The following is a 24470-nucleotide window of genomic DNA, read 5'->3' on the forward strand; positions in this document are numbered from 1 at the left end:
AGCTTTTGTCTGGTAATTCTCTTGCTTAGTCAATACATTATTGGGTAGCAGGCAGTCCATGCGACACTCATTTATTTATTTATTCCACCTGTAGGAAAGGATCAATAAAAATGCCCCCATTAACTCTAATTCACCAAAAGATTTACTTGAAGTTTTAGTACTTTTCCTTAACCTAAGGAGATAAATTATTCCCTAAATTTCCTTAATTTCTAAATTTAGTGATTTTTCTTAATTTCTCACCTTTGGTTTTTTAATATGGCCTAGAAACACTATCAAAGATTCTTTATGAGCCAGGCGCAGAGGCTCATGTCTATAATCCCAATACTTTGCAAGGCCGAGGCAGGCGGAGGTCAGGAGTTCAAAACCAGCCTAGACAACATGGTGAAACCTTGTCTCTACCAAAAATATAAAAAATTAGCCGGGTGTGGTGGTGCACACCTGTAATCCCAGCTATTTGGGAGGCCGAGGCAGGAGAATCACTTGAACCTTGGAAGGTGGAGGTTGCAGTGAGCCGAGATCGTGCCACTGCACTCCAGCCTGGGCGACAGAGCAAGACTCTGTCTTAAAAAAAAAGAATATTCTTTATGAAAAACTTAAAGGAGGGCCGGGCATGGTGGCTCACGCTTATAATCCCAGCACTATGGGAGGCTGAGGCAGGAGGATCACTTGAAGCCAAGAGTTCAAGACCAGCCTGTGCAACAAATCGGAACTTGTCTCTATAAAAAACAAAAAAATTGGCTGGGTGTAGTGGTGCACACCCGTAGTCCCCAGCTACATGAGAGGCCCGCTTGAGTCTAAGACTTAGAAGCTGCTGTGAGCTATGATCACAGCACTGCACTACAGCCTAAGTAACAGAGTGAAACCCTGTGTCAAATAAATAAATAAAAATATTTTTAAAAAGAAAAGCTAAGCTTAAAAGAGTATACACAGGTTTTAAGAAGCCACATATTCTAACCCCTTTCTTAGATGAGGATTCTGAGGCTAGGAGAGATTAAGAGATCTAACTGACTGAGGTCTTATATGAAGTGAAACAAGATGGTTCATCATACATGATACCTCTTATAACAAACAATGAAATAGGAAATAAAGTATCATACCTTAGAACAAATTGCATCATCAGTGCTATATAGAAGTGGGCAGATATCCTGTAAATGTAAACTAATGCCATCAACAGCGGCATTATCTCTGATGTAGCAGTTGATAAGAGAAGCAATTAATGCCCCTGTGAGTTCTTTGTCCCTGATTACAAGATCTTTAAAGGTGGTGATCTTCAGCTGCTCTTGAAGTTCCTAGGAGCATAAAACTTTTCTATCACAATTATAGAAATACCATATTTCTAAACATAATGAAATTATTTTAATAACTTAAAATAACCTAAATATTAATAGACTCTATAACTGAAAAGCGAAAATATACTAATTAGTAGAAACAAATTTTTGCAAACTTACATAAAATCATACAGAGTTGGAAAAGAACCTACAGTAGATCTAGTCCAAAACTCTCACTTTCCAAATGAGAAAAGTAAAGCTTAAGTAGAGCCAAAACTAGAGCGACATCTCCTGGCTTTGTTTATAAAATGGAAAAAACAATCACTTGGCAACATTTGAAAATCTTGGGCTTACATATTACTCTTCCTAAATACTGCTAGAATTCCATTATTCTAGGCCTTATAATAATATTGGAGTTTAATCTGTATTGTGAACAAATCTGCTTGTCCAAATGAAGCTCTGAAGTATTGATTTATACTATAGTAAAATATTCTGTTAGTGATGTGACTGCTATCTCTTTTTTCTAAATTAAAGGAAATATCCAAACTGTGTTAAAATTCTTGAACAAATCTTTAATTTGCATTCATTGAGTATGCCATTGGTGATGTAAGGAAGAGAGCTTTGAAGATGGATCACAAAAACATACCCAGGATAAAAACCTACCTACAATATATTTATCACTCAATAAAACTCAAAATTATTATTCTACTTGCTATGAAAAAGATAACAGTTTCATAATTAAATATATTAGCTTGAATTTTTAAAAATAAAAAACAGTATGTGTTTAAAAGAAACAAAACCACCAACAAAAGCCACAAATATTCATTGGACACTAGTGGAAAGAATTAGGAGACTGCCTTCCAATGCTGAAAAATGGTATACGAGAGTCGAAAATTAAGTGTTTCAGAGTAATGAAATATCCATACAGGACAAGGAAAAATTTTTTTTACAGAATTGCAGTTAGTAACTGGGGAAGGAATCACAGATTTAAAATATTATCCTTTTGGCCGGGCATGGTGGCTCATGCCTGTAATCCCGGCACTTTGGGAGGCCAAGGCAGGTGGACCACGTGAGGTCAGGAGTTCAACACCAGCCTGGCCAACCTGGCGAAACCCTGTCTCTACTAAAACTACAAAAATCAGCTCGGTGTAGTAGCACATGCCTGTAGTCCCAGCTACTTGGGAAGCTGAGGCAGGAGAATTGCTTGTACCCGGGAGGTGGAGGTTGCAGTGATCTGAGATCACTCCACAGCACTCCAACCTGGGTGACAGAATGAGACGCTATCTCAAAAAAAATAAAAAACAAACAAATAAATAAATAAATAAATATTACCCTTTTGTAATCCTAAATGAAATAATAAATTCCAGCAATGATTATCAATGGATGATGAAAGTCTGATGGAGAATTCCACAATGGCAGTATTAGGCTTACTACTTGAATCCAGCAATCCATCTTAGTATCATTAAAAGAAGGACAACAAAACCTTTTGTGTCTTCTAACAGTCTGATGAACAAACCACTACCTATTGAAGTATTCTATTCTTCCTCAAAAAAGGACCTGAACCGAATCAAGCCTATATAATAAACGTTCATTTTATAGAAAATGCAGGAGATAGAGGAAGAAGTTCGCTACAAAGAGGATTTAAAAAAAAGCCTTAGAATGTCCTTAGAATGCTGGACATTGTACTGGATTGATGACTGGATTTCTACAAGGCAACAGCAAAGAAAAGAAAAAGAAGGAAAGACTGCTTCAGATTGAAACAGATGAAAGAGAAACAACAAATTCCACGAGCAAACCAACTAAACTGTTTAGATTCTAATTTGAATGAACCAATCTGTAAAAACACATTTTTAAGACAGATTTTGCTATCAAATATTGATAGTTAATATTGGTAACTATCCAGTCTAGGAGACACGGCGAAACCCCATCTCCACAAAAAAATACAAAAATTAGCTAGGCGTAGTGGTGTGTGCCTACAGTACCAGCTACTCAGGAGGCTAAAGTAGGAGAATCACTGGAGTCCAGGGAGGTCAAGGGTGCAGTGAGCCGTGATCGTGCCACTGCACTCCAGCCTGGGTGACAGAGCGAGACACTGTCTCAAGAAAAACTGGTAACTGATCATGACATTGTTGTTATTCAAGGAACTATTTTTTTTAGAAACACAGTATCTTGAAAATGCTGAATGAGTCAAACGTATATGGGAGTTACAGTCTCACTCTGTCACCCAGGCTGGGGTGCAGTGGCACAATCATGGCTAAGTGGTGCCTCAATCTCCCAGGCTCAAGTGCTCCTCCCACTTCAGCCTCCCAAGTAGCTGGGACTACAGGCATGTGCCACCACACTTGAATAATTTATTTTTTATTTTTAGTAGAGGTGGGTCCTGACATCTTGCCCAGGATAGTCTTGAACTCCTAGGCTCAAGTGATCCTCCTGCCTCAGCCTCCCAAAGTGTTGGGATCACAGGCATGAGGCATGGTGCCCAGTCAAGAGTATTTAATTTAGGTTGTTGGGCCCTTTGAAATTATAAGCAAAAGTCTGTGTGTCCATGTCGATATGCATTTCTTTAAGGGTAGTGAGAGATAGCTTTCATCAGATTCTCAGAAGAACCTGTAGCTCAAATAAAGGGTACAGTCCACTGTTTTAAAAAATATGTTTTGTAAAGTATGACTTCATTCACATACCCACAAGTAAAAACTTGTGGCTTTGACAAAATAGGTCCCCCAAGTTGGTACGCTTTTGTGCAATCTTCCCATAACATACTAACTTCACCATAACTTAAATGCTTCCCAGAATAGTCCCCTCCAAAGCCAAAATACTCATCCAAAAAAATCCAAACATAGTATTAACGGTATAATCATAAAAAAATTAAAAAAACTTACTTTCTGAAGTTCTGCTACAATGACAGTGAATTGATGTTCACAAAGAAGTTTCCATAAAGCCAGAGCCTGATACGATTTTCGAACCAACTGCTGAATTGCCTGAAGTGAAATCTTTTCACTTAGTTGAGCCTCTAATGAGAAAACAAAACTAACAAATTATTATAAAATAACATAGGTTAAGTTGCTTTATTTCAAATAAAAACTGTAGTTAAGGTTGAAATCCCTGTTGTTTTCTTCCTAGCCCCCATTAGAGGCAACCATGATAATCAGTAGTATTTATGTTTTTATCTTCTCCACGTGTGTGTATATAGATATACATGCTTCTGTGTTTGTGTAGGTACACATAAACCATGAAAATATTGCTGTGTGGCCGGGCATGGTGGCTCACGCCTGTAATCCTAGCACTTTGGGAGGCCGAGGCAGGTGGATCATGAGGTCAGGAGATCGAGACCATCCTGGCTAACACGGTGAAACTCTGTCTCTACTAAAAAGATAAAAAATTAGCTGGGGAGGGGGGACGGCGGGTGCCTGTAGTCCCAGCTACTCGGGAGGCTGAGGCATGAGAATGGCGTGAACCCGGGCGGCGGAGCTTACAGTGAGCCGAGATCGCGCCACTGCACTCCAGCCTGGGCGACAGAGCGAGACTCCGTCTCAAAAAAAAAAAAAAAAAAAAAAAAAAGAAATTGCTGTATTTTTAACAAATACACCATCGCTTTTTCTTTTTTCTTTTTTTTGAGACGGAGTCTCGCTCTGTCGCCCAGGCTGGAGTGCAGTGGCGCGATCTCGGCTCACTGTAAGCTCCGCCGCCCGGGTTCACGCCATTCTCCTGCCTCAGCCTCCCGAGTAGCTGGGAATACAGGCGCCCGCCACTAAGCCCGGCTAATTTTTTGTATATTTAGTAGAGACAGGGTTTCACCATGTTAGCCAGGATGGTCTCCATCTCCTGACCTCGTGATCCACCTGCCTCGATCTCCCAAAGTGCTAGGATTACAGGCGTGAGCCACCGTGTCCGGCCCACCATCGCTTTTTCTATTCAGTTATATGTTCACAGGCTATCCACACTGATCAATATAAATCTAGTACATTTATTTTCACTACTGCGTGTTCCATCACGCAAGTATACCACAATTTGGCCCATTTTTCACTTGGAGGACATTACACTGTTTCTAGTATTTTGATAATGAAACAATGATGCAATAAATATTCTTAAAGAACATCTCCTAGAAAGCACAGTCAAGTTAGTCTAGGACTGAGTTTCTCAAACCCTAGATCAACATGCATTGGCGAGTCATGAAATCAATTTAGTCAGTCATGATAGCTTTTTGCTCACCCCTCAAATATAGAAAGTAGAAAATAATTCAAAAAAGAAAGAAATATTAAAGTATAAAACAGGTAGAATTATTTCAGGAAAACCTATTTTAGTTTGTGTGTATGCTTTTGAACATCTGAGTCATAATTTAAGATATATTTCTTTTTTTCCCCCGAAACGAAGTCTTGCTCTGTTGCCCAGGCTGGAGTGCAGTGGTATGATCTCAGTTCACTACAACCTCTGCCTCCTGGGTTCAAGCGATTCACCTGCCTCAGCCTCCCGAGTAGCCAGGATTACAGGCACCCGCCAGCATGCCCACCTAATTTTGGTATTTTTTGTAGAGGCAGGGTTTCACCATGTTGGCCAGGCTGGTCGCAAACTCCTGACCTCAAATGATCTGCCCGCCTTGGCCTCCCAAAGTGCTGGGATTAAAGGTGTGAGCCCCCGCACCTGGCCATGTAAGATATATTTCTTACTGTGGGAAAAAGTTTGAAAGAAAATCCTCTAAGGATATATACCTAGAAGTGACAAAATCAGCTTTAAGAGTATATATTTAGCTTTTACCGGATATGATCACATTGCTCTCCAAAGCAGCTGTTTCAGTATAAACTGCCAGCAATTCAAATGCTCTTATTTATATAAATCCTCACCAATGTTTGGTAATGTAATCTCAAAGCCATACTGAACTATCATTAGCTGCTCAGAAAAAAAAATTTGCTAAATGGTGACTGGGCACAGCGGCTCAGGGCTGTAATCCTAGCACTTTGGGAGGCCGAGGTGGGCGGATCACTTGAGGCCGTGAGTTTAAGACCAGCTTGGCCAACATGGCGAAACCCCATCTCTACTAAAAATCCAAAAATTAGCCAGGTGTGGTGGCACATGCCTGTAATCCCAGTTACTCAGGTGGCTGAGCCACGATTATCACTTGAACCCAGGAGGTGGAGGTTGCAGTGAGCCAAGATGGCACCATTGCACTCCAGCCTGGGCAACAGAGCAAGACTCTGTCTCAAAACAAAACGAAACGAAACAGAACCGAACAGAATAGAACAGAAACAAAATTGGAGGAGAGGCAAACAATTTCAACATTTTTTCAAAAAGAGAAAAAAATTTAAGGCCAGGCACAGTGGCTCACGCTGGTAATCCCGGCACTTTGGGAGGCCGAGATGGGCGGATCACAAGGTCAGGGGATCAAGACCATCCTGGCTAACGCAGTGAAATCCCGTCTCTACTAAAAATACAAAAAAATTAGCCGGGTGTGGTGGCAGGTACCTGTAGTCCCAGCTACTTGGGAGGCTGAGGCAGGAGAATGGCGTGAGCCCGGAAGGCGGAGCCTGGGCGACAGAGCAAGACTCCATCTCCAAAAAAATAAGAGAGACAAAAAATTTAAAAGACAGTAAAAAAGAATTTACAAAATGATGAATAGAAACCTAGGGTCCTGAGTAGGGAAGAAAGTGGCTTGGGACAAAAATAAATGGTTGAATGTTAATTGAGAAAGTTCTATTGGCCAGGCATGGTGGCTCACGCAAGTAATCCCAGCACTTTGGGAGGCCGAGTTAGGCGGATCACCTGAGGTCATGAGTTCAAGACCGGCCTGGCCAAAGTGGCAAAACCCCGTCTCTACTAAAAACCCAAAAACTAGATGGGTGTGGTGGCACACGCCTGTGATCCCAGCTACTTGAGAGGCTGAGGCAGGAGAATCGCTTGAACCTGGGAGGTGGAGGTTGCAGTAAGCCAAGATTGCGCCATTGCACTTCAGCCTCGGCAAAAAAGCGAGACTCCGTCTCAAAACAAACAAACCAGAAAGTTCTATCATGGCCAAAAAAAGTAAATCTAACCCTAACAATGGAAGGCAAAATAACTTAGAAAAAATTAAAAGGCATAAAAAGTTCATGCAATAACTTATTATTATTCTAACTTGTATCTGGAATAACTGAAGATTATGAGAACTTTTCAGTTGCCTTGCTCTTTCCTTACTTGTTACTACTTATAATTGATAAAAAGCACAATGACATAATTGATTCATATTTTTAGCTCTATAAAAAGGCATACTAATCATTAGGGAAATGCGAATCAAAATCCCAATGAGATGCCATTCCGTGTTCATTAGGATGGCTATATATAAAAGGACAGAAAAACAACAAATGTTGGCAAAGATGTGAAGAAATTGGAACCTTTGTGCATTGCTACTAGAAGTATAAAATGCTGTGGCTGGCCAGGCGCAGTGGCTCACGCCTGTAATCCTACCACTTTGGGAGGCCGAAGTGGGTGGATCACCTGAGGTCAGGAGTTCAAGACCAGCCTGGCCAACATGGTGAAACCCCGTCTATACTAAAAATAAAAAAATTAGCTGGGTGTGGTGCCACATGCCTGTAACCACAGCTACTCGGGAGGCTGAGGCAGAATTGCTTGAACGTGGGAGGTGGCGGCTGCAGTGAGCCGAGATCGCACCACTGTACTCCAGCCTGGGCGACAAGAGTGAAACTCCGTCTCAAAAAGAAATAAAGATAAACATAAAATGCAGTAGTTGCTATGAAACAGTATGGCAGTTCATCAAAAAAATTAGTAACAGAATTACCATATGATATAGCAATTCCACTTCTGGGTATATACCCAAAAGAACTGAAAGCAGAGACTTTAATTTGTATTTGTTCACCCATGTTAATAGCAGCATTATTCACAATAGCCAAAAAAACGGAAGTAACTCAGCGTCCATCAACAGATGAATGGATAAAGGAAGTGTGGTATGTGTGCACATATGGACATATACACAATAGAAATTACTCAGTCTTAAAAAGGAAGGAAATTCTGACACGTTACAACATGGATGAACCTCGAGGACAGTATTCTAAGTGACATAAGCCTGTCACAAAATGAAAAATTTGATTTCATTCTAATAGGGTACCCAGACTGGTAAAACTCAGAGACAGAAAGTAGAAAGGTGGTTGCCAGGGACCTAGGACAGGGGAAAAAAATGGGGGGTTATTATTTCATGGGTACAGAGTGACTTTTGGTGTTTATTTTTTTTAAGACAGAGTCTTGCTCTTGTTGCCCAGGCTAGGGTGCAGTGGCACAAATTCAGCTCACTGCAACCTCTGCCCGCTGGGTTCAAGCGATTCTCCTGCCTCAGCCTCCCGAGTAGCTGGGATTACAGGTGCCTGCCACCACGCCTGGCTAATTTTTGTATTTTTGATAGAGATGGGGTTTCAACATGTTGGCCAGGCTGGTCTTGAACTCCTGACCTCAGGTGATCCACCTGCCATGGCCTCCCAAAGTGCTGGGATTACAGGCGAGAGCCACCGCACCCAGCCCAGAGTGACATTTTGGGAAAGATGACAAAAGTTCTGGAGATGGATGTTGGTAATGGGTACATAAAATGAATATACTGAATGCCACTGAAGTGTACACTTAAAAATAGTAAAAACGGGCCAGGTGCAGTGGCTCATGCCTGTAATCCCAGCACTTTGGGAGGCTGAGGCGGGCGGATCATGAGGTCAGGAGATTTGAGATCATCCTGCTTAACACGGTGAAACCCCGTCTCTACTAAAAATACAAAAAAAAAAAAAAATTAGCCGGGTGTGGTGGTGGGCGCCTGTAGTCCCAGCTACTCGGAAGGCTGAGGTAGGAGAATGCAGTGAACCCGGGAGGTGGAGCTTGCAGTGAGCCAAGCTTGTGCCATTGCACTCCAGCCTGGGCGACAGAGTGAGACTCTGTCTCAAAAAAAAAAAAAAAAAAAAAAAAAGTAAAAATGGGGCTGGGCACGGTGGCTCACATCTGTAATCCCAGCACTTTGGGAGGCCGAGGTGGATGGATCACCTGAGGTTGGAAGTTCGAGACCAGCCTGACCAACACAGAGAAACCTTGTCTCTTCTGAAAATACAAAATTAGCCGGGCATGGTGGCACATGCCTCTAATCTCAGCTACTTGGGAGGCTGAGACAGAAGAATTTCTTGAACCCGGGAGGCAGAGGTTGCAGTGAGCCAAGATCGCGCCATTGCACTCCAGCCTGGGAAACAAGAGTGAAACTCTGTCTCAAAAACATAAACAAATAAAAAGTAAAAATGGTAAATTTTATGGTATATATATATTTCACCACAATAAAAAAAATCATAAAGAAATAGGTGTGTATCATGTTTTCTGGTGGAGGAAGGAACAAAAATGTATATGCTAAAAGAGATAGAGAAATATACAATATCTATATTATCCACTTTCCCAATCACACTTTTTTTTTTTTTTTTTTTTTTTTGAGACGGAGTCTCGCTCTGTCGCCCAGGCTGGAGTGCAGTGGCGCAATCTCGGCTCACTGCAAGCTCCACCTCCAGGGTTCACGCCATTCTCCTGCCTCAGCCTCTCCGAGTAGCTGGGACTACAGGCGCCCGCCACCACGCCCAGCTAATTTTTTGTATTTTTAGTAGAGACGGGGTTTCACTGTGGTCTCCATCTCCTGACCTCGTGATCTGCCCGCCTCGGCCTCCCAAAGTGCTGGGATTACAAGCGTGAGCCACCGCGCCCGGCCTTTTTTTTTTTTTTTTTTTTTGTGGCAGGGTCTCACTCTGTCACCCAGGCTGGAGTGCAGTGGCATGATCTCAGCTCACTGCAACCTCTGCCTCCCAGAAAGAGGTGATCCTCCCAACTCAGCCTTCCAAAATGCTGGTATTACAGGTGTGAGCCAGCACCCCAGACCCAATTACACTGATATTTTAATAACAAATATTTGTGTACAAAGTACATCTTACTAAGAAAGTCCATTGTTTTCTATTCAAGTAATAAAATTTTACTGAGGTCATGTAAGCTTAACTGATGAGAAGCAATAATTTACCATGAAACTTCCTCTGCAGCTCCTGTTGCATTTGCTGGGGATTTCCGTTTTCAGGACGCATGAATCCTATCAGCCTCTGCTGCACTTTAGCAGTAGTACTGAAACAGAAATTGCAGAATGTGTGTGTTTATAACAGCTTTGTTGAGATATAACACATACTTATACAGTACAATTCAAACATTTAATATGTATACTTTTTAAAAATAATTCATAAGGTTGGGCAACCATCACCAGAAGGGCTGATGGCCAGAAAAAATTTATGACACAGACTAAACAGATGCTACTTAAAATGACTGAGATTAAATCAATTAAATGACTGAGAACATCAGCTATAAATTTTCCTAATCTGTAGAAAAAAAAGATCAAGTAAAAAGAGGGGGTAAGGAGAGAAAGGAAAGAAGGAAATTACGGAAGAGAAGAAACAAGCTAGATACAAAAGAGTTAATATGATTCTCCAAAGAGAATGGGACAGAAGAAATATAGATTGAGTATCCCTAATAAAAAAAATCTAACATCTGAAATGTCCCCAAATCTGAAATGTTTTGCGCATCAGCATGATGCTCAAAGGAAATGCTCACTGGAGCAATCTGGATTTCAAATTTTCGGAATGGGGTGCTCAACCTAAGTATAATGCAAATATTCAAAAATCCAAAAAAAAAAAAGTGAAAGCCAAAACACTTCTGGTTCCAAACAGTTCGGATAAGGGATACTCAATGTGTACCACAATACATAAAAAACAAGAGAAGAAAACTGATCAAAGCCAAGACGTTCATTCTAAAGGCTCACTGAAAGCTGTAAAGAAGATATACCTAAAGACATCATGTTGTGTTTAATTTCGGTAACAAAAAGAAAAAAACACAGAAAAGTTTCCAAGTAAACACTAAGTCACTTACAAAGGAAAGAGAATCATACGGGTAATGTACTTTTTCATCTACAACATTAAACTCTGGGAAGAAAATGGTGCAAAAGGTATATGAAGATCTGAGAAATGGTCTATGATCTTAAAATCCCACATTCATTGGGCAATAAAAACGAACAAAGCATGAATACATCCTACCACATAAATCTCAAACATGAGCCCCCAAAATACACCAAGTGAAAGAAGCCAGACTCAAAGACCACACAGTATGATTCTGTTTATATGACATGTCAAGAATAGGCACATCTACAGAGATAGAGCAGATCAGTAAGTGTCTGGGGCTAAGAAGTGGGAATGGAAAGTGACTGCTAATGGACATGAGGTATGTCTCCTAGATAATGGAAGTGTGCTAAAACTGGACTGTGGTGATGGTTGCACAATTCTATGAATTTATTAAAAGTCACTGAACTGAACATTCAAAATGAGTAAATTTAGTGGTATGTAAAGTAGATCTCAAAAATCTGTTTAGAAAATTTCCATACTCAATGAAACTAATGTTACAGGAATCCAAGGGTTGGTCGAAATTAGGACATGTATTAATTCTATTGTTAAAGTTAAGGGGAAAATGATATGATCATCTCTGTAAAATGCAGTAAATACATTTGACAAACTCACTTATTGAATATGTTAAGACTATTCAATATGTTAAACATATTCAATAAGGGCTGAGTGCGGACGGCTCATGCCTAAAATCCCAGCATTTTTTGAGGCCAAGACAGGAGAATCGCCTAAGCCCAGGAGTGCAAGATCAACGTGGGCAAAACAGTGAGACCTTGTCTCTACAAAATGTGAAATAAAAAAATCAGTGGAGCATGGTGGCATATGCCTGTAGTCCCAGCTACTCAGGAGGCTGAGGTGGGAGGATCACTTGAAGCTGGGAGGTCAAAGTTGCAGTGAGCCGTGATCATGCCACTGCACTCCAGCCTGGGCAACAGAGTGAGACCCATCTCAAAAAACACCTCAGTAAGGGTGGATGCAGTGGGTCATTCCTGTAATCCCAGCACTTTGGGAAGCTAAGGAGGGAGCATCACTTGAGGCCAAGAGTTTGAGACCAGCCTGGGCAACACAACCCTATCCCTGAGAAAAATAAGAAAAAATCAGCCAGGTATGGCAGCACACGCCTATAGCCCCAGCTACTCAGGCAGCTGAGTCTGAGGTTGCAGGGAACAATGATCACATCACTGCACTCCAGCCTCAATGACAGAGCAAGATTGCCTAAAAAAGAAAAAAAAAGAGAAAAGACAGAGAGAGATTAGTGGCTGGGCGCAGAGGCTCACGCCTGTAATCCCAGCACTTTGGGAGGCCGAGGCAGGTGAATAACCTGAGGTTGGGAGATTGAGACCAGCCTGACCAACAAAGAGAAACCCTGTCTCTACTAAAAATACAAAATTAGCTGGGCGCGGTGGCTCATGCCTGTAATCCCAGCTACTCAGGAGGCTAAGGCAGGAGAATCGCTTGAACCCGGGAGGCGGAGGTTGCGGTGAGCCGAGGATCACTCCATCACACTCCAGCCTGGGTAATAAGAGCAAAACTCTGTCTCAAAAAAAAAAGAGAGAGAGAGAGATTACCTTGTGCAGAGAGGAGAAAGCAAGTAGAGCTAGACAAGAAAAGATGGAAAAGATGAAACTATCTCTATTTGCAGATGACAGAACTGCTTATGTGAAAATTCAAGAAACGTCAATGAAAAAAACATCCTGCTAAAAACTGTAAAGAGAAATGAGTAATTAAGAGAAATTAGAAGTAGATTAGAAAATTTACATATAATTGCAGATGTAATGGTAAAATTCAATTAACAGAAGACCATCATGTTAGGGAAAAAAAAAAAAATTTAAAAACGTCTGAGAAGTAAAATTCCAGATAATTTGGAGGGGGAGAGATGGCAGTAGAAGGCAAGGAAACAAAATGTAATAGTTTGTTAAATTATTAATGTTGACTGAGATGCATGTCTGTCAGAATTTAAAACTAATAGAGGAAGAAAAACCATATGTAGAAATTCTTAATTGGTGTTTAAGGTAGAGAGAGGCCTGATCAATCCAATACAATAGGGAAATGGGAAAGGGAAGAAAATAAACAAAAAGCACAAATTCAGGATGGGGAGAAAAAAATCAAACATTTAACCAGACCAGATGCAGTGGCTCACACCTGTAATCCCAGCACTTTGGGAGGCTGAAGCAGGTGGATTATCTGAGGTCAAGAGTTCAACATCAGCCTTGCCAACATGGCAAAACCCTGTCTCTACTACAAATAGAAAAACTAGCCAGGCATGGTGGTGTGGGGCTGTAGTCTCAGCTACTTGGAAGGGTGAGGCAGGAGAATCACTTGAGCCAGGGAGTTAGAGGTTGCAGTGAGCTGAGATTGCACCACTGCACTGCAGCCTGGGAGACAAAGCAAGACTCTGTCTCCAAAAACACCAAACCAAAACAATAAACCACATTTAACTAATTCCAATAAAATGGGAAGGAGGTAAATTCTCCTACTTAAAAGATAAAGACAGGCCAGGCGCGGTGGCTCACCCCTGTAATCCCAGCACTTTGGGAGGCTGAGGTGGGCGGAGCATGAGGTCAAGAGATAGAGACCATCCTGGCCAACATGGTGAAACCCCATCTCTACTAAAAATACAAAAATTAGCCAGGCGTGGTGGCACATGCATGTAATCCCAGCTACTAAGGAGGCTGAGGCAGAACTGCTTGAGCCCGGGAGGCAGAGGTTGCAGTGAGCTGAGATTGCACCACTGCACTCCAGCCTGGGCAAGAGCGAGACTCGGTTTCGGGGGGGTGGGGGGAGGGAACACACACACACACAAAGTATGAACAATGTTACATAAAAGTGTACTTACTTAGACTCTGTTTTTGCTTTTAAAGAAGTGTATATTTATGTATGCGTTATTATTTATTTATGATTTTTTTTTTTGAGACAGAGTTTCCCTCTTGTTGCCCAGGCTGGAGTGCAATGGCACGATCTTGGCTCACCGCAACCTCCGCCTCCCAGGTTTAAGCGATTTGCCTGCCTCAGCCTCTCTAGTAGCTGGGATTACAGGCATGTGCCACCACACCTGGCTAGTTTTGTATTTTTAGTAGAGACAGGGGTTTCTCCATGTTGGTCAGGCTGGTCTCGAAATCCCGACCTCAAGTGATCTGCCCGCCTCAGCCTCCCAAAGTACTGGGATTACAGGCATCAGCCACTGCGCCTGGCCTATTTATGTGTTTTTGTAGTGACAAGGTCTCTTATATTGCCCAGGCTGGTCTGGAACTCCTGGCTTCAAGCAATCCTCCTGCCTTGGCTTTCCAAAGTGTTCAGATTATAGGTGTGAGCCACTCTGCCTGGCCTACATATGCTTTAAAAAGATTATACTGTAATACCTTGTTAACAATTAATTCTAAGGAGTGATGTGACTCCCCGAATGCAATGTGATTATTATTTTTTCAACAAAAAGTCCGTATTACATTAGAGGCTTAAAAATACTCATTCTTGGCTGGGCGCAGTGGCTCACGCCTGTAATCCCAGCACTTTGGGAGGCCGAGGCAGGCAGATCACGAGGTCAGGAGATCAAGACCATCCTGGCTAACACGGTGAAACCCAGTCTCTACTAAAAATACAAAGAATTAGCTGGGTGTAGTGGCAAGCGCCTGTAGTCCCAGCTACTCGCCTGTAGTCCCAGCTACTCGGGAGGCTGAGGCAGGAGAATGGCATGAACCTGGGAGGTGGAGGTTGCAGTGAGCTGAGACCACGCCACTGCACTCCAGGCTGGGTGACAGAGTGAGACTCTGTCTCAAAAAAATCTATTGCTGGGCATGGTGGATCACCTGAAGGTGGTCAGGAGTTTGAGACCAGCCTGGCCAACATAGTGAAACTCCATTTCTACTACAAATACTAAAAATTAGCTGGGCAGGGTGGCAGGCGCCTGTAATCCGAGCTACTCGGGAGGCTGAGGCAGGAGAATCGCTTGAACCCAGGGGGTGGAGGTTGCAGTGAGCCGAGACTGCACCATTGCACTCCAGCCTGGGCGACAAGAGCGAAACTCCGTCTCAGAAAAAACCCAAATGTCCACTCTTGGTCGGGCATGGTGGCTCACGCCTGTAATCCCAAAACTTTGGGAGGCTCAGGCCAGTGGCTGACGAGGTCAGGAGTTCGAGACCAGCCTGGTCAACATGGTGAAACCCCGTCTCTGCTAAAAATACAAAGAAGAATTAGCCGGGCGTGGTGGTGCACGTCTGTAATCTAAGCTACTTGGGAGGCTGAGGCGGGAGAATTGCTTGAACCTGGGAGGCGGAGGTTGCAGTGAGCCAAGTTGGAGCCTTTGTACTCCAGCCCAGGAGACAGAGCAAGAGTCTGTCTAAACACATGCCCACACAAAAACTTGTACAGGAATGCTCATATCAGCATTCTTATTAGCCAAAAAGCTGAAACAACCCAAATATCTATCAACTGATAAACGAGACAAAGTAATAATACATGCTACAACAATCAAACCTTGAAAACATGCTTAGGGAAAGAAACAAGACACCAAAGGTTATCTGTTGCATACTTCCATTTATATAAATATTTCTATAAAGATTCCATGTATATAAATATGTCTAAAAATATTCCATTCATATAAATATTTATATAAATATTCCATTTACATATATTTATATTATATATACATATATTATATATTATAATATGTATCATATATCATAAAATATAAATTATATTTATTTATATAAATTTATAAAATATAAATTTTATATTATAAATATAAATTATAACATATTATAAATATATATTATATATTTATGTTATATTTATATATACATATTCCATTTATATATATTTATATAAATATTCCATTTATATAACTGTATTTATATAAACATTCCATTTATATAACTATATTTATATAAACATTCCATTTATATAAATATATTTATATAAATATTCCATTTACATATATTCATATAGATATATTTATATATATTGTGTATATTATATAATATATAAAATATAATATTTATATAAATATTCCATTTACATAAATATTCCTATTTATATAAATAGTCAGAAAAGGCAGATCTGTGGAGACAGAAAGTAGATTAGTGGTTGCCAGGGACTGGGGGAAGGTCCATGAATAATAATGGCTGGTCATGGGTACAGAGTTTCTTCTTGCTGTGATGAAAATGTTCTAGAATTAGACAGTGGTGATGGTTGCATAACCTTGTAGATACACTAAAAAATACTAAACTGCACACTTTAAAAGGACCAACTTTATAGTATGTAAATTATCTCAACAAAAAATACAATGAAAAGAAAAAGATGAATTAATAAACCCTATTTATTCTTACTTTGGATTTCCTAATGGTCCTCCTGCAAACTGGGAGTTTCTGTCTAGAAATTCCTGCAAACCCTTTAGTTCTTGTAGCACTGACTCTAGCAGTTGGCAGGGAACACTACTTTCAATCTGTAAAAATGAAAGAATTTTCAAAAGTTTACAAACACACCCTCTGTATAGCTATAATATAAACAATTTTAATTTTGAAATGAGTATCTCTATAAAGTTATTTCTTGTATCAATTCACACCTGTTGATCTGAATAAAGAATACCTACACATTTCCTCTCCTGCCAGTAACACTGATGCATAATTAACATACAATAAAATACAAATATTAAGAAAACATCTTGATTACTTTTATATATTTTTGTCTAGTCATCACCCAGACCACAATACAGAAAATCTCCAACACCAAAGAAAGTTTCCTACGTTCCTTTGTAGCCATTAGTTATCCCACCTCTGAGGTAACTACTTTTCTTATTCCTATCAACATAGATTAATTTTACAAGTTTTTAAACTTCATATAAATGGAATCATATACTGTTAGGCAAATACATTCTTATTCTTAGAAACTTGAACTTTTTTTTCTTTTTCAGAGAGAGCGTCTTGTTGTTGCCTTAGAGTGTAGTGGTGCAGATCATATCTTACTGCAGCCCTGAACTCCTAAGTTCAAGTGATCCTCCTTCCCAATTAGCTGGAAGTACCGGCACATGCCACCACACCTGACTAATTTTAATCTTATTTTATTTTGTAGAAAAGGGATCTGGCCGCATTGCCCTGGCTGGTCCTGAACTCCTGGGCTCAAGCCTTCCAAAGCACTGGGGTTACAGGCATGGGCCACTGTGCCCAACTCACGAACTTTAAGAGCCTCACAATTAAAAATATATTTGGACTGGGCGTGGTGGCTCATGCCTGTAATCTCAGTGGAGGCTGAGGTGGGTGGATCATTTGACGTCAGGAGTTCGAGAGCAGCCTGGCTAACATAGTAAAACCGTTTCTACTAAAAATACAAAAAATCAGCTGGGCATGGTGGCATGCGCCTGTAATCCCAGCTACTCATGAGGCTGTGGCAGGAGAACCGCTTGAACCCAGGAGGCAGAGGTTACAGTGGGCCGAAATCGTGCCATTGCATGCCAGCTTGGGCAACAAGAGCAAAACTGCACCATTGCACTCCAGCTCGGGCAACAAGAGCAAAAAGCAGTCTGTAAAGTACACCAATTCATGGAAATTAGTGCTGGTTCCATGGAGTTTTCATTCATATATATGTCAAAGCATTACATAGTAAATTTTAAGCAACATTAAGTTGCTTGAGTTATCCCTCATGACAACCTTATGAGGGAGATATACTACGCCCCTTCTTTTACCATGAGGTATCAGGCTCTGAAATGTTAAGTAATTTACTCATATTCAGACAGTTAATCAATGTTAGAGATGAGATTTAAACCTGAAGGTAAGCAGTTTGTTGTCCAAGAATGCAAACATGTACATAAAAGAATAACTTGCCAGGCGCTGAGGCCCCCTGCCTGTAATCTTAGCACTTTGGGAAGCCAAGGCAGGTGGTTCACTTGAGTCTAGGAGTTCGAGATCGGCCTGGGCAACATGGTGAAACCCTATCTCTACAAAAAATACAAAAATTAGCCAGGCATGATGGTGCACACCTGTAATCCCAGCTACTCAGGAGGCTGAGGTGGGAGGATCGCTTGACCCCAGAGGGCAGAGGTTGCAGTAAGCTGAGATTGGGCCACTGCACTCCAGCCTGGGAGACAGAGCCGGACCCTGTCTCAAAAAAAAAAATAATGATAATAATAATAAGCTTTGCCATCTTATTTGTGTAATATCAGGAAATGTGAAACAATCTAACCATTTATACCATCAACTGGCTACACAAAAATAACAAAATAATATTATACACACTTACTGCAGTGATCTCTCTGTTGCCACTCTTGAATATTCTCTCCACAACTAAGCTTGCATCCCAAATGTTTCTGGAAAAAAAAAATGTTTTAATGATTGTGCTGTAAATGAATAAAAATAATTACAATAAATTTCTTTCTCTAGGAACTTAATGGCTTTATTCACTTTTTAAAACTTGCAGTGGTTTCATTTAACATTTTACTAAGCTATCTAGAAGAATGGAATACTAGAAAATTTTTATACCTGATGTACCTAAGTTTTTCAGATAATGAAATATTACTGAAGAAAAATCAAGACTCTGTATAATAAATTGTAAACAGGAAATTTATAAAGGGGCTCTGTACTGTTTCATACTTTTAAGCAAATGAGATGAATGAAATCATACATCTCAAATCTAAGAGAAATATATATTAGGCATGATAGCTAACAAAAATAATATGATAGACTGCAAAAACAACCACATTTATTTATCCCTCCCTATATCTATCCCCTTTGCAGTACGATTTTGATGTCTCTCCCCTAAAAGGTGGCCTATTTCCCACCTTTTAAATCTGAGTTGGGCCTGTGACTTCCCTGTGGCCAAGTGAATAAGGCAGAAAATACATGATAAGCCAGTTCTGAGCTTAGAATAAAGGTTTTGCAAGTGTCTACTCTTTCTCAAGGAACTCCGCCACCACCAACTAAATAATCTTTGGCTGGCCTGCTGGAGGATGAGAAACCACATAGAGAACAACCAAGCTGTTTCCGCTTAGGCCATTCTAGACCAGCTGGAAAACATAACCTTGAACATGTGAGAGTCTAGCCAAGATAAGCATAGCTCTCTTTAACTTCACAACTGATTGCCTATCCTTGAGTTAGCCCAGCAAGACAAGAACTGCCCTGTTGAACTGTAGACACGTCACTGAGTTATGGGGAAGTTTGTAACACTGTACATTAATATGTAAGTAGATATACAGTTGACCTTTGAACAATATGGGCCTGAATTGTGTGGGTCCACTTATACACAGATTTTTTTCCCACCTATGCTACCCCAACACATCAAGACCAACCCTTCCTCTTCCTACTCCTCAGCCTACTCAGCGTGAAGACAAGGATGAAGACTTTTATGATGATCCGTTGCCAGTTAATGAATAGTAAATATATTTTCTCTTCCTTATGATTTTCTTAATTTTTTTTCTCTAGCTTACTTTATGGTCAGAATATAGTGTATAACACATATAACACGAAATATCAGTGTTATGGCTATTTTAGAATTTGTCTAGCAGGTTTTCTGGTTTTTACGAGACTCCCCCACACTCCTACACCATGCAAAAGTTAAAAAAAGAAAACACAAAAAACATACAAAATATGCGTTAACTGATTACTTATCAGTGAGGCTTCTAGATAGTAGGCTATTAGTAATTAAGAAAGTCAAAAGTTGTACATGGATTTTTGACTGCATGAAGGTTGAGGAAGGGTAGTTGGCATCCCCTAACCCGTGTTAAGGAACAACTGTATTTTGATGTTACACACACACAAATACAGATCATGAGAGAGTAAGAGAAATAAAACACAGCAATGAATACAGTTAGATCATAAAAACTGGAATAACAGAAAAGTTTTATTTATGAACAAGTGAGCTAATAAAATTTAATAGGAATAAATGATGTCCCAAATTCAGAGTTAAAAATATTTAACTACTCAAGATGGGACAAGGTGAGCAATAGTTCATTATTTCATGACAAACTTACCCCATGATCCGAGAAAAGTAAATGCAAATACCATTGTGTTTTCCAGAGTACACAATCTCTGGTCCAGTCACACAACTCATATTTGTGGCCTGAGTTGCTGGGTTTCCCAGAGCACACACTGGAGTTGACATGGCAGGAGGCTGTATACCTTGTACACACAGAAAAAAAACAAATCTCTTAGTCTTAATCTTAGAACCCATAAATCTCTTAATCTTAATCTTAGAACCCATAAATCTCTTAATCTTAGAACCCATAAAATTCAGAATTCTCAATAACCCAAGTTTGTGTATCTAGACACAAAGGTATTTACAAAAATAATGACATACATAGATATTTAATTTGGTTTTCCTTAATAAGAAGAGAGATTTAAATGTGGATGGGTACTCCCAGGTAGACTTGCAAGTGTTCACAATGCAGAATGAAAAGGAAACCAACTTGCAAGTACTGCTTGTAAACAGAACTAATTACACAGATTTTAGGGTCCGATATAATCCTGGTAGACAAATAATGGGCTTTCCAGGCTTATTATAAGAGGAGTTCCTCCTAAATAAAGGCATTCACATCCAAATGCCAAAACTTGCTTGCACAGCGCTTCTAAAATTATATTTATTTTCAAGGGAATAAGGCAAGTTCATCTTTTTCACACTAAGCATTAAGGTTAACTCATAATGTTAGCACTTCAAAATGAATCCAATCCAAAACAAAGAAAAGAGGTACCATGAGATGGTGTTCCCAAAAAGGATGGATTTGGATAGGGACTACCACTAGGAACAGGAGAACCTAAAAAAGGAAAGAATACAAAGATTTAGAAAAGAACATCTCAATCTTTTGAATGTGATCAAAATTAGGTACAGAAGGTATTTCTTTTTTCTTTTTTTGAGGCAGGGTCTCTTTCTGTGGCCCAGGCTGGAGTGCAGTGGCATGATCTCGGCTCACTGCAACCTCTGCCTCCCGGGTTCAAGCGATTCTCCCGTCTCAGCCTCCTGAGTAGCTGGGATTACAGGCTCACACCACCACAGGCCGGCTACTTTTTGTACTTTTAGTAGAGACACGGTTTCACCATATTGGTCAGGCTGGTCTCGAACTCCCAACCTCAGGTGATCTGCCCACCTTGGCCTCCCAAAGTGCTGGGATTACAGGTGTGAGCCATTGCGCCCGGCCACAGAGGCTATTTCTAAGCATAAAAAGGAGTTACATTGTCCATGATATATGCAAGAATTAGGGACTCATCTTCTAGTAAGTTTCTAACAACTCCCACCTTGGAAAACACTGATGTGGGAGTTAATTAATATTAAATAATTCATCTGTTTCCCTCTGAATATATACCAAATGAGTTACGTAAATATGATTGGTTACATCTTATTTTGCTTCCTTACATTAAGGATTCAATATTAATAGATCACTTTTAAGAATCAGAATCTATAGATGTATTCATCAATTATACAGTTAGCAGTAAATAAAACATAATGAAAAGGCTTATTGATAAAAATTGCTATAAAGGTTCTAAGATTCAAACAATTGGAAACAATTTCATTTCGATGTTTCATACTCACTAGAATAGACAGGAGACCCCAAGATGGGACCAACATTACTTGGAGGCGGAAGAGTGGTTGGAAATCTCATCTGTGCTTCACCACCATACCTATTTTTGTGACAAGAGGTTGAGTTTATTCAGTAAAACAAACCATCCATCTTAAAAACTGGAATTGTTCCTTTTCCTGTTTAGCTTCCAAATAAATGCTTTAAACATTAGAGACTTTAATGTATTGTGCTGACAGTAAAATATATGCATAAGACTTATAATAAATATTTATTCAGTAAATGTGGACTTGAAACTGCTACCAGAAAGAATTATAAGGGACTCTGATAACTTCTAAGAAAAACATATGCAATGCATAGAATTTACTTTGTGAGTAAATGGCATTGTAATTTTCATACTAGGTTATGATTAGATAGTACTTCAAAAAACGTTTCTAACAAAATCACATTTCAAATTCTTAAATATTTTCTAAATAGAAATATCTCTTTGCTACCAAGTTTCCTTAAAGTAATCCAGAAGCCTTCAATACTAATGATACATATTAAGCAGAACTAGCATAGTGTTTGGGGAATTAAAAAAGATAGATGAGACAGTAACTGAGGTAGAACAAAGTGTAGAAAGTAGACAAGAAGTTACAGAACAGAATCCAGAGTTAAAGTAATAATGCATAAACTATGCTAATTTAGTTGCTTCTATTACCATTATAATCTCCCCAGATTTCACCCTTTTGCAAATGAATTTTGGTAATTTGTCTACATAGTCACTCAACTGTTTGGCAAGGCTTTATCACATTGATAATAAAATCATTTTAAAAAGTGGCCCAGTAAAAAAACAAACAAATAAAAAAAACTTTCATATACCTAAAGAAAGCCCGAGTAGCCCAGGCAGATACTTCTCTATCACAGGCAGCAGTGGAGCAAGCAAGAATAAGGCAAGTTGCACAAGCCTGGTCTTCCTGTAAAAAGAGGAATATTGGCCTTACATTAAACATAAATTTTAAAATGATTTGTGTATTGCTAGATGCAGTATTAAAGTCTGTATCTAGCACAGAGCAGGCGTTCAATAAATACTTGCTGACTGAATGAAATCAGTTAGTGTTAAAAAGACAAGTAAACACTACTGGTTTTATTTTAAGTTCATCTTAAGCACTAGGATTACAGGATGTTCTCTTTTCCTTTTAACCTAGATTCTGACTTAGTTTCCAGCTTATGTCTCCAATTTTCTTCCTGTGGTCTTTCTGCTTTCTAGAAAATAACAATAAGTGGTAACATTGAATACCTACCATGTGTCAGGTACTATTTTAAGAGTTTAGCATATATTAATCTTCATACCACATCCTATTATAATGTATAAGGAAACGGAAGCCCAGAGAAGTCAAGTAATTTACCTCAGTGGTGGAGCTGGGATTTTTAACACAGGTGCTTTGAATCCAGAGTCTGTATACTTAACTTTGAACTATTCCCAATTTTAACCGTATCAATTCCAGTTGTGGCTCTGAAATACTACGATCTCTACACTGTTGCCTCAAGTTTCTTCCTCAGGTCATTAAACCAAAACAAACAAACAAACAAAAAAGAACTTGTCCCTAAATGTCTTCTGCTTTTAATGAAAAGCCATTTATCATATAACCTGAACAAGAAACTCTTACTAGCAGACTTCAATAAGAATTTATCAACAACAAGCCAGGCATGGTGGCTCATGCCTGTAATCCCAGCACTTTGGGAGGCCGAGGCAGGTGGATCACGAGGTCAGGAGATCGAGACCATCCTGGCTAACATGGTGAAACCCCATCTCTACTAAAAATACAAAAAATTGGCCGGGCATGGTGGCGGGCGCCTGTAGTCCCAGCTACTTGGGAGGCTGAGGCAGGAGAATGGCGTGAACCTGGGAGGCGGAGCTTAGAGTGAGCCAAGATCGCGCCACTGCACTCCAGGCTGGGCGACAGAGAGAGACTCTGTCTCCAAAAAAAAAAAAAAAGAATTTATCAACAACAGAGAATAAAAATCTGAAAGCTCACTACAAGACTTATATTAATCCTGCTTTCAAATGTCAGTTCACATACAGTGACTTAGGCAAAGAAAGGAATATTGTTAAGATTATCTATTTATGGCTGGGCGTGGTGGCTCACGGCCTGTAATCCCAGCACTTTAGGAGGCCAAGGTGGGCGGATCACCTGAGGTTGGGAGTTCGAGACCAGCCTGACCAACATGGAGAAACTCTGTCTCTACTAAACATACAAAATTAGCCGGGAGTGCTGGCACATCCCTATAATCTCAGCTACTAGGGAGGCTGAGGCAGAACAATCATTTGAACCTGAGAGGCAGAGGTTGCAGTGAGCCGAGATCGTGCCATTGCACTCCAGCCTGGGCAATAAGAGTGAAACTCCACCTCAAAAAAAAAAAAACAAAAAAACTATTTATTACAGTATTCCAGTCCCAATTTACATAAACTATGGCTCCCACTGTTTAAAATAGCATCACATTTTTTAAAAGTATATATATAATTACCTGATGTAATTTAAAGAATCTTTCAATCTCTTCTCCATCTCCACCCACATTACTCACAAGTAGATGCCTCAGTTGATCTACAGGTCTAAGTTTATGAAACATAAGGCTCCCCTAAGAAATTTGAAGACAGAACATGAATAAGAGATTTACCAAGACTGGCTGATAGCAACTGACTCTGCTACCTTATTTGATAAAATAAATGAAACAAACAAACAAAAACCATTCAACAATACAAAGTAGGCTGGGTATGGTGGCCCATACTTGTATTTCCAGCATGTC

At 40.0% G+C, this 24470-nt stretch overlaps 1 protein-coding gene and 1 non-coding gene across 5 annotated transcripts in view; one reads left to right on the forward strand and one right to left on the reverse strand.

The window, feature by feature from the left end:
• The window catches only part of NUP155 (nucleoporin 155), a 76836-nt gene that overhangs the window by 16136 nt on the left and 36230 nt on the right, over nucleotides 1–24470 (reverse strand). For all 4 annotated transcript variants that reach the window (XM_030813993.1, XM_030813992.1, XM_030813995.1 and 1 more), the window contains 10 exons: nucleotides 24192–24302; nucleotides 22545–22639; nucleotides 21698–21786; nucleotides 20862–20924; nucleotides 20145–20292; nucleotides 18419–18485; nucleotides 16513–16628; nucleotides 10273–10370; nucleotides 4148–4278; nucleotides 1098–1289 (listed from right to left, as the gene is read on the reverse strand). In XM_030813993.1, coding sequence (XP_030669853.1) covers nucleotides 1098–1289; nucleotides 4148–4278; nucleotides 10273–10370; nucleotides 16513–16628; nucleotides 18419–18485; nucleotides 20145–20292; nucleotides 20862–20924; nucleotides 21698–21786; nucleotides 22545–22639; nucleotides 24192–24302 — 1110 coding nt within the window. The remainder of the gene's footprint in view (nucleotides 1–1097; nucleotides 1290–4147; nucleotides 4279–10272; nucleotides 10371–16512; nucleotides 16629–18418; nucleotides 18486–20144; nucleotides 20293–20861; nucleotides 20925–21697; nucleotides 21787–22544; nucleotides 22640–24191; nucleotides 24303–24470) is intronic.
• LOC115835638 lies at nucleotides 19646–19706 on the forward strand. The gene has a single exon (XR_004030668.1). It is a non-coding gene; the product is annotated as a U7 small nuclear RNA (small nuclear RNA).

Source organism: Nomascus leucogenys, chromosome 6 (genome assembly GCF_006542625.1).
Source record: "Nomascus leucogenys isolate Asia chromosome 6, Asia_NLE_v1, whole genome shotgun sequence".
NCBI lineage: Eukaryota > Metazoa > Chordata > Mammalia > Primates > Hylobatidae > Nomascus > Nomascus leucogenys.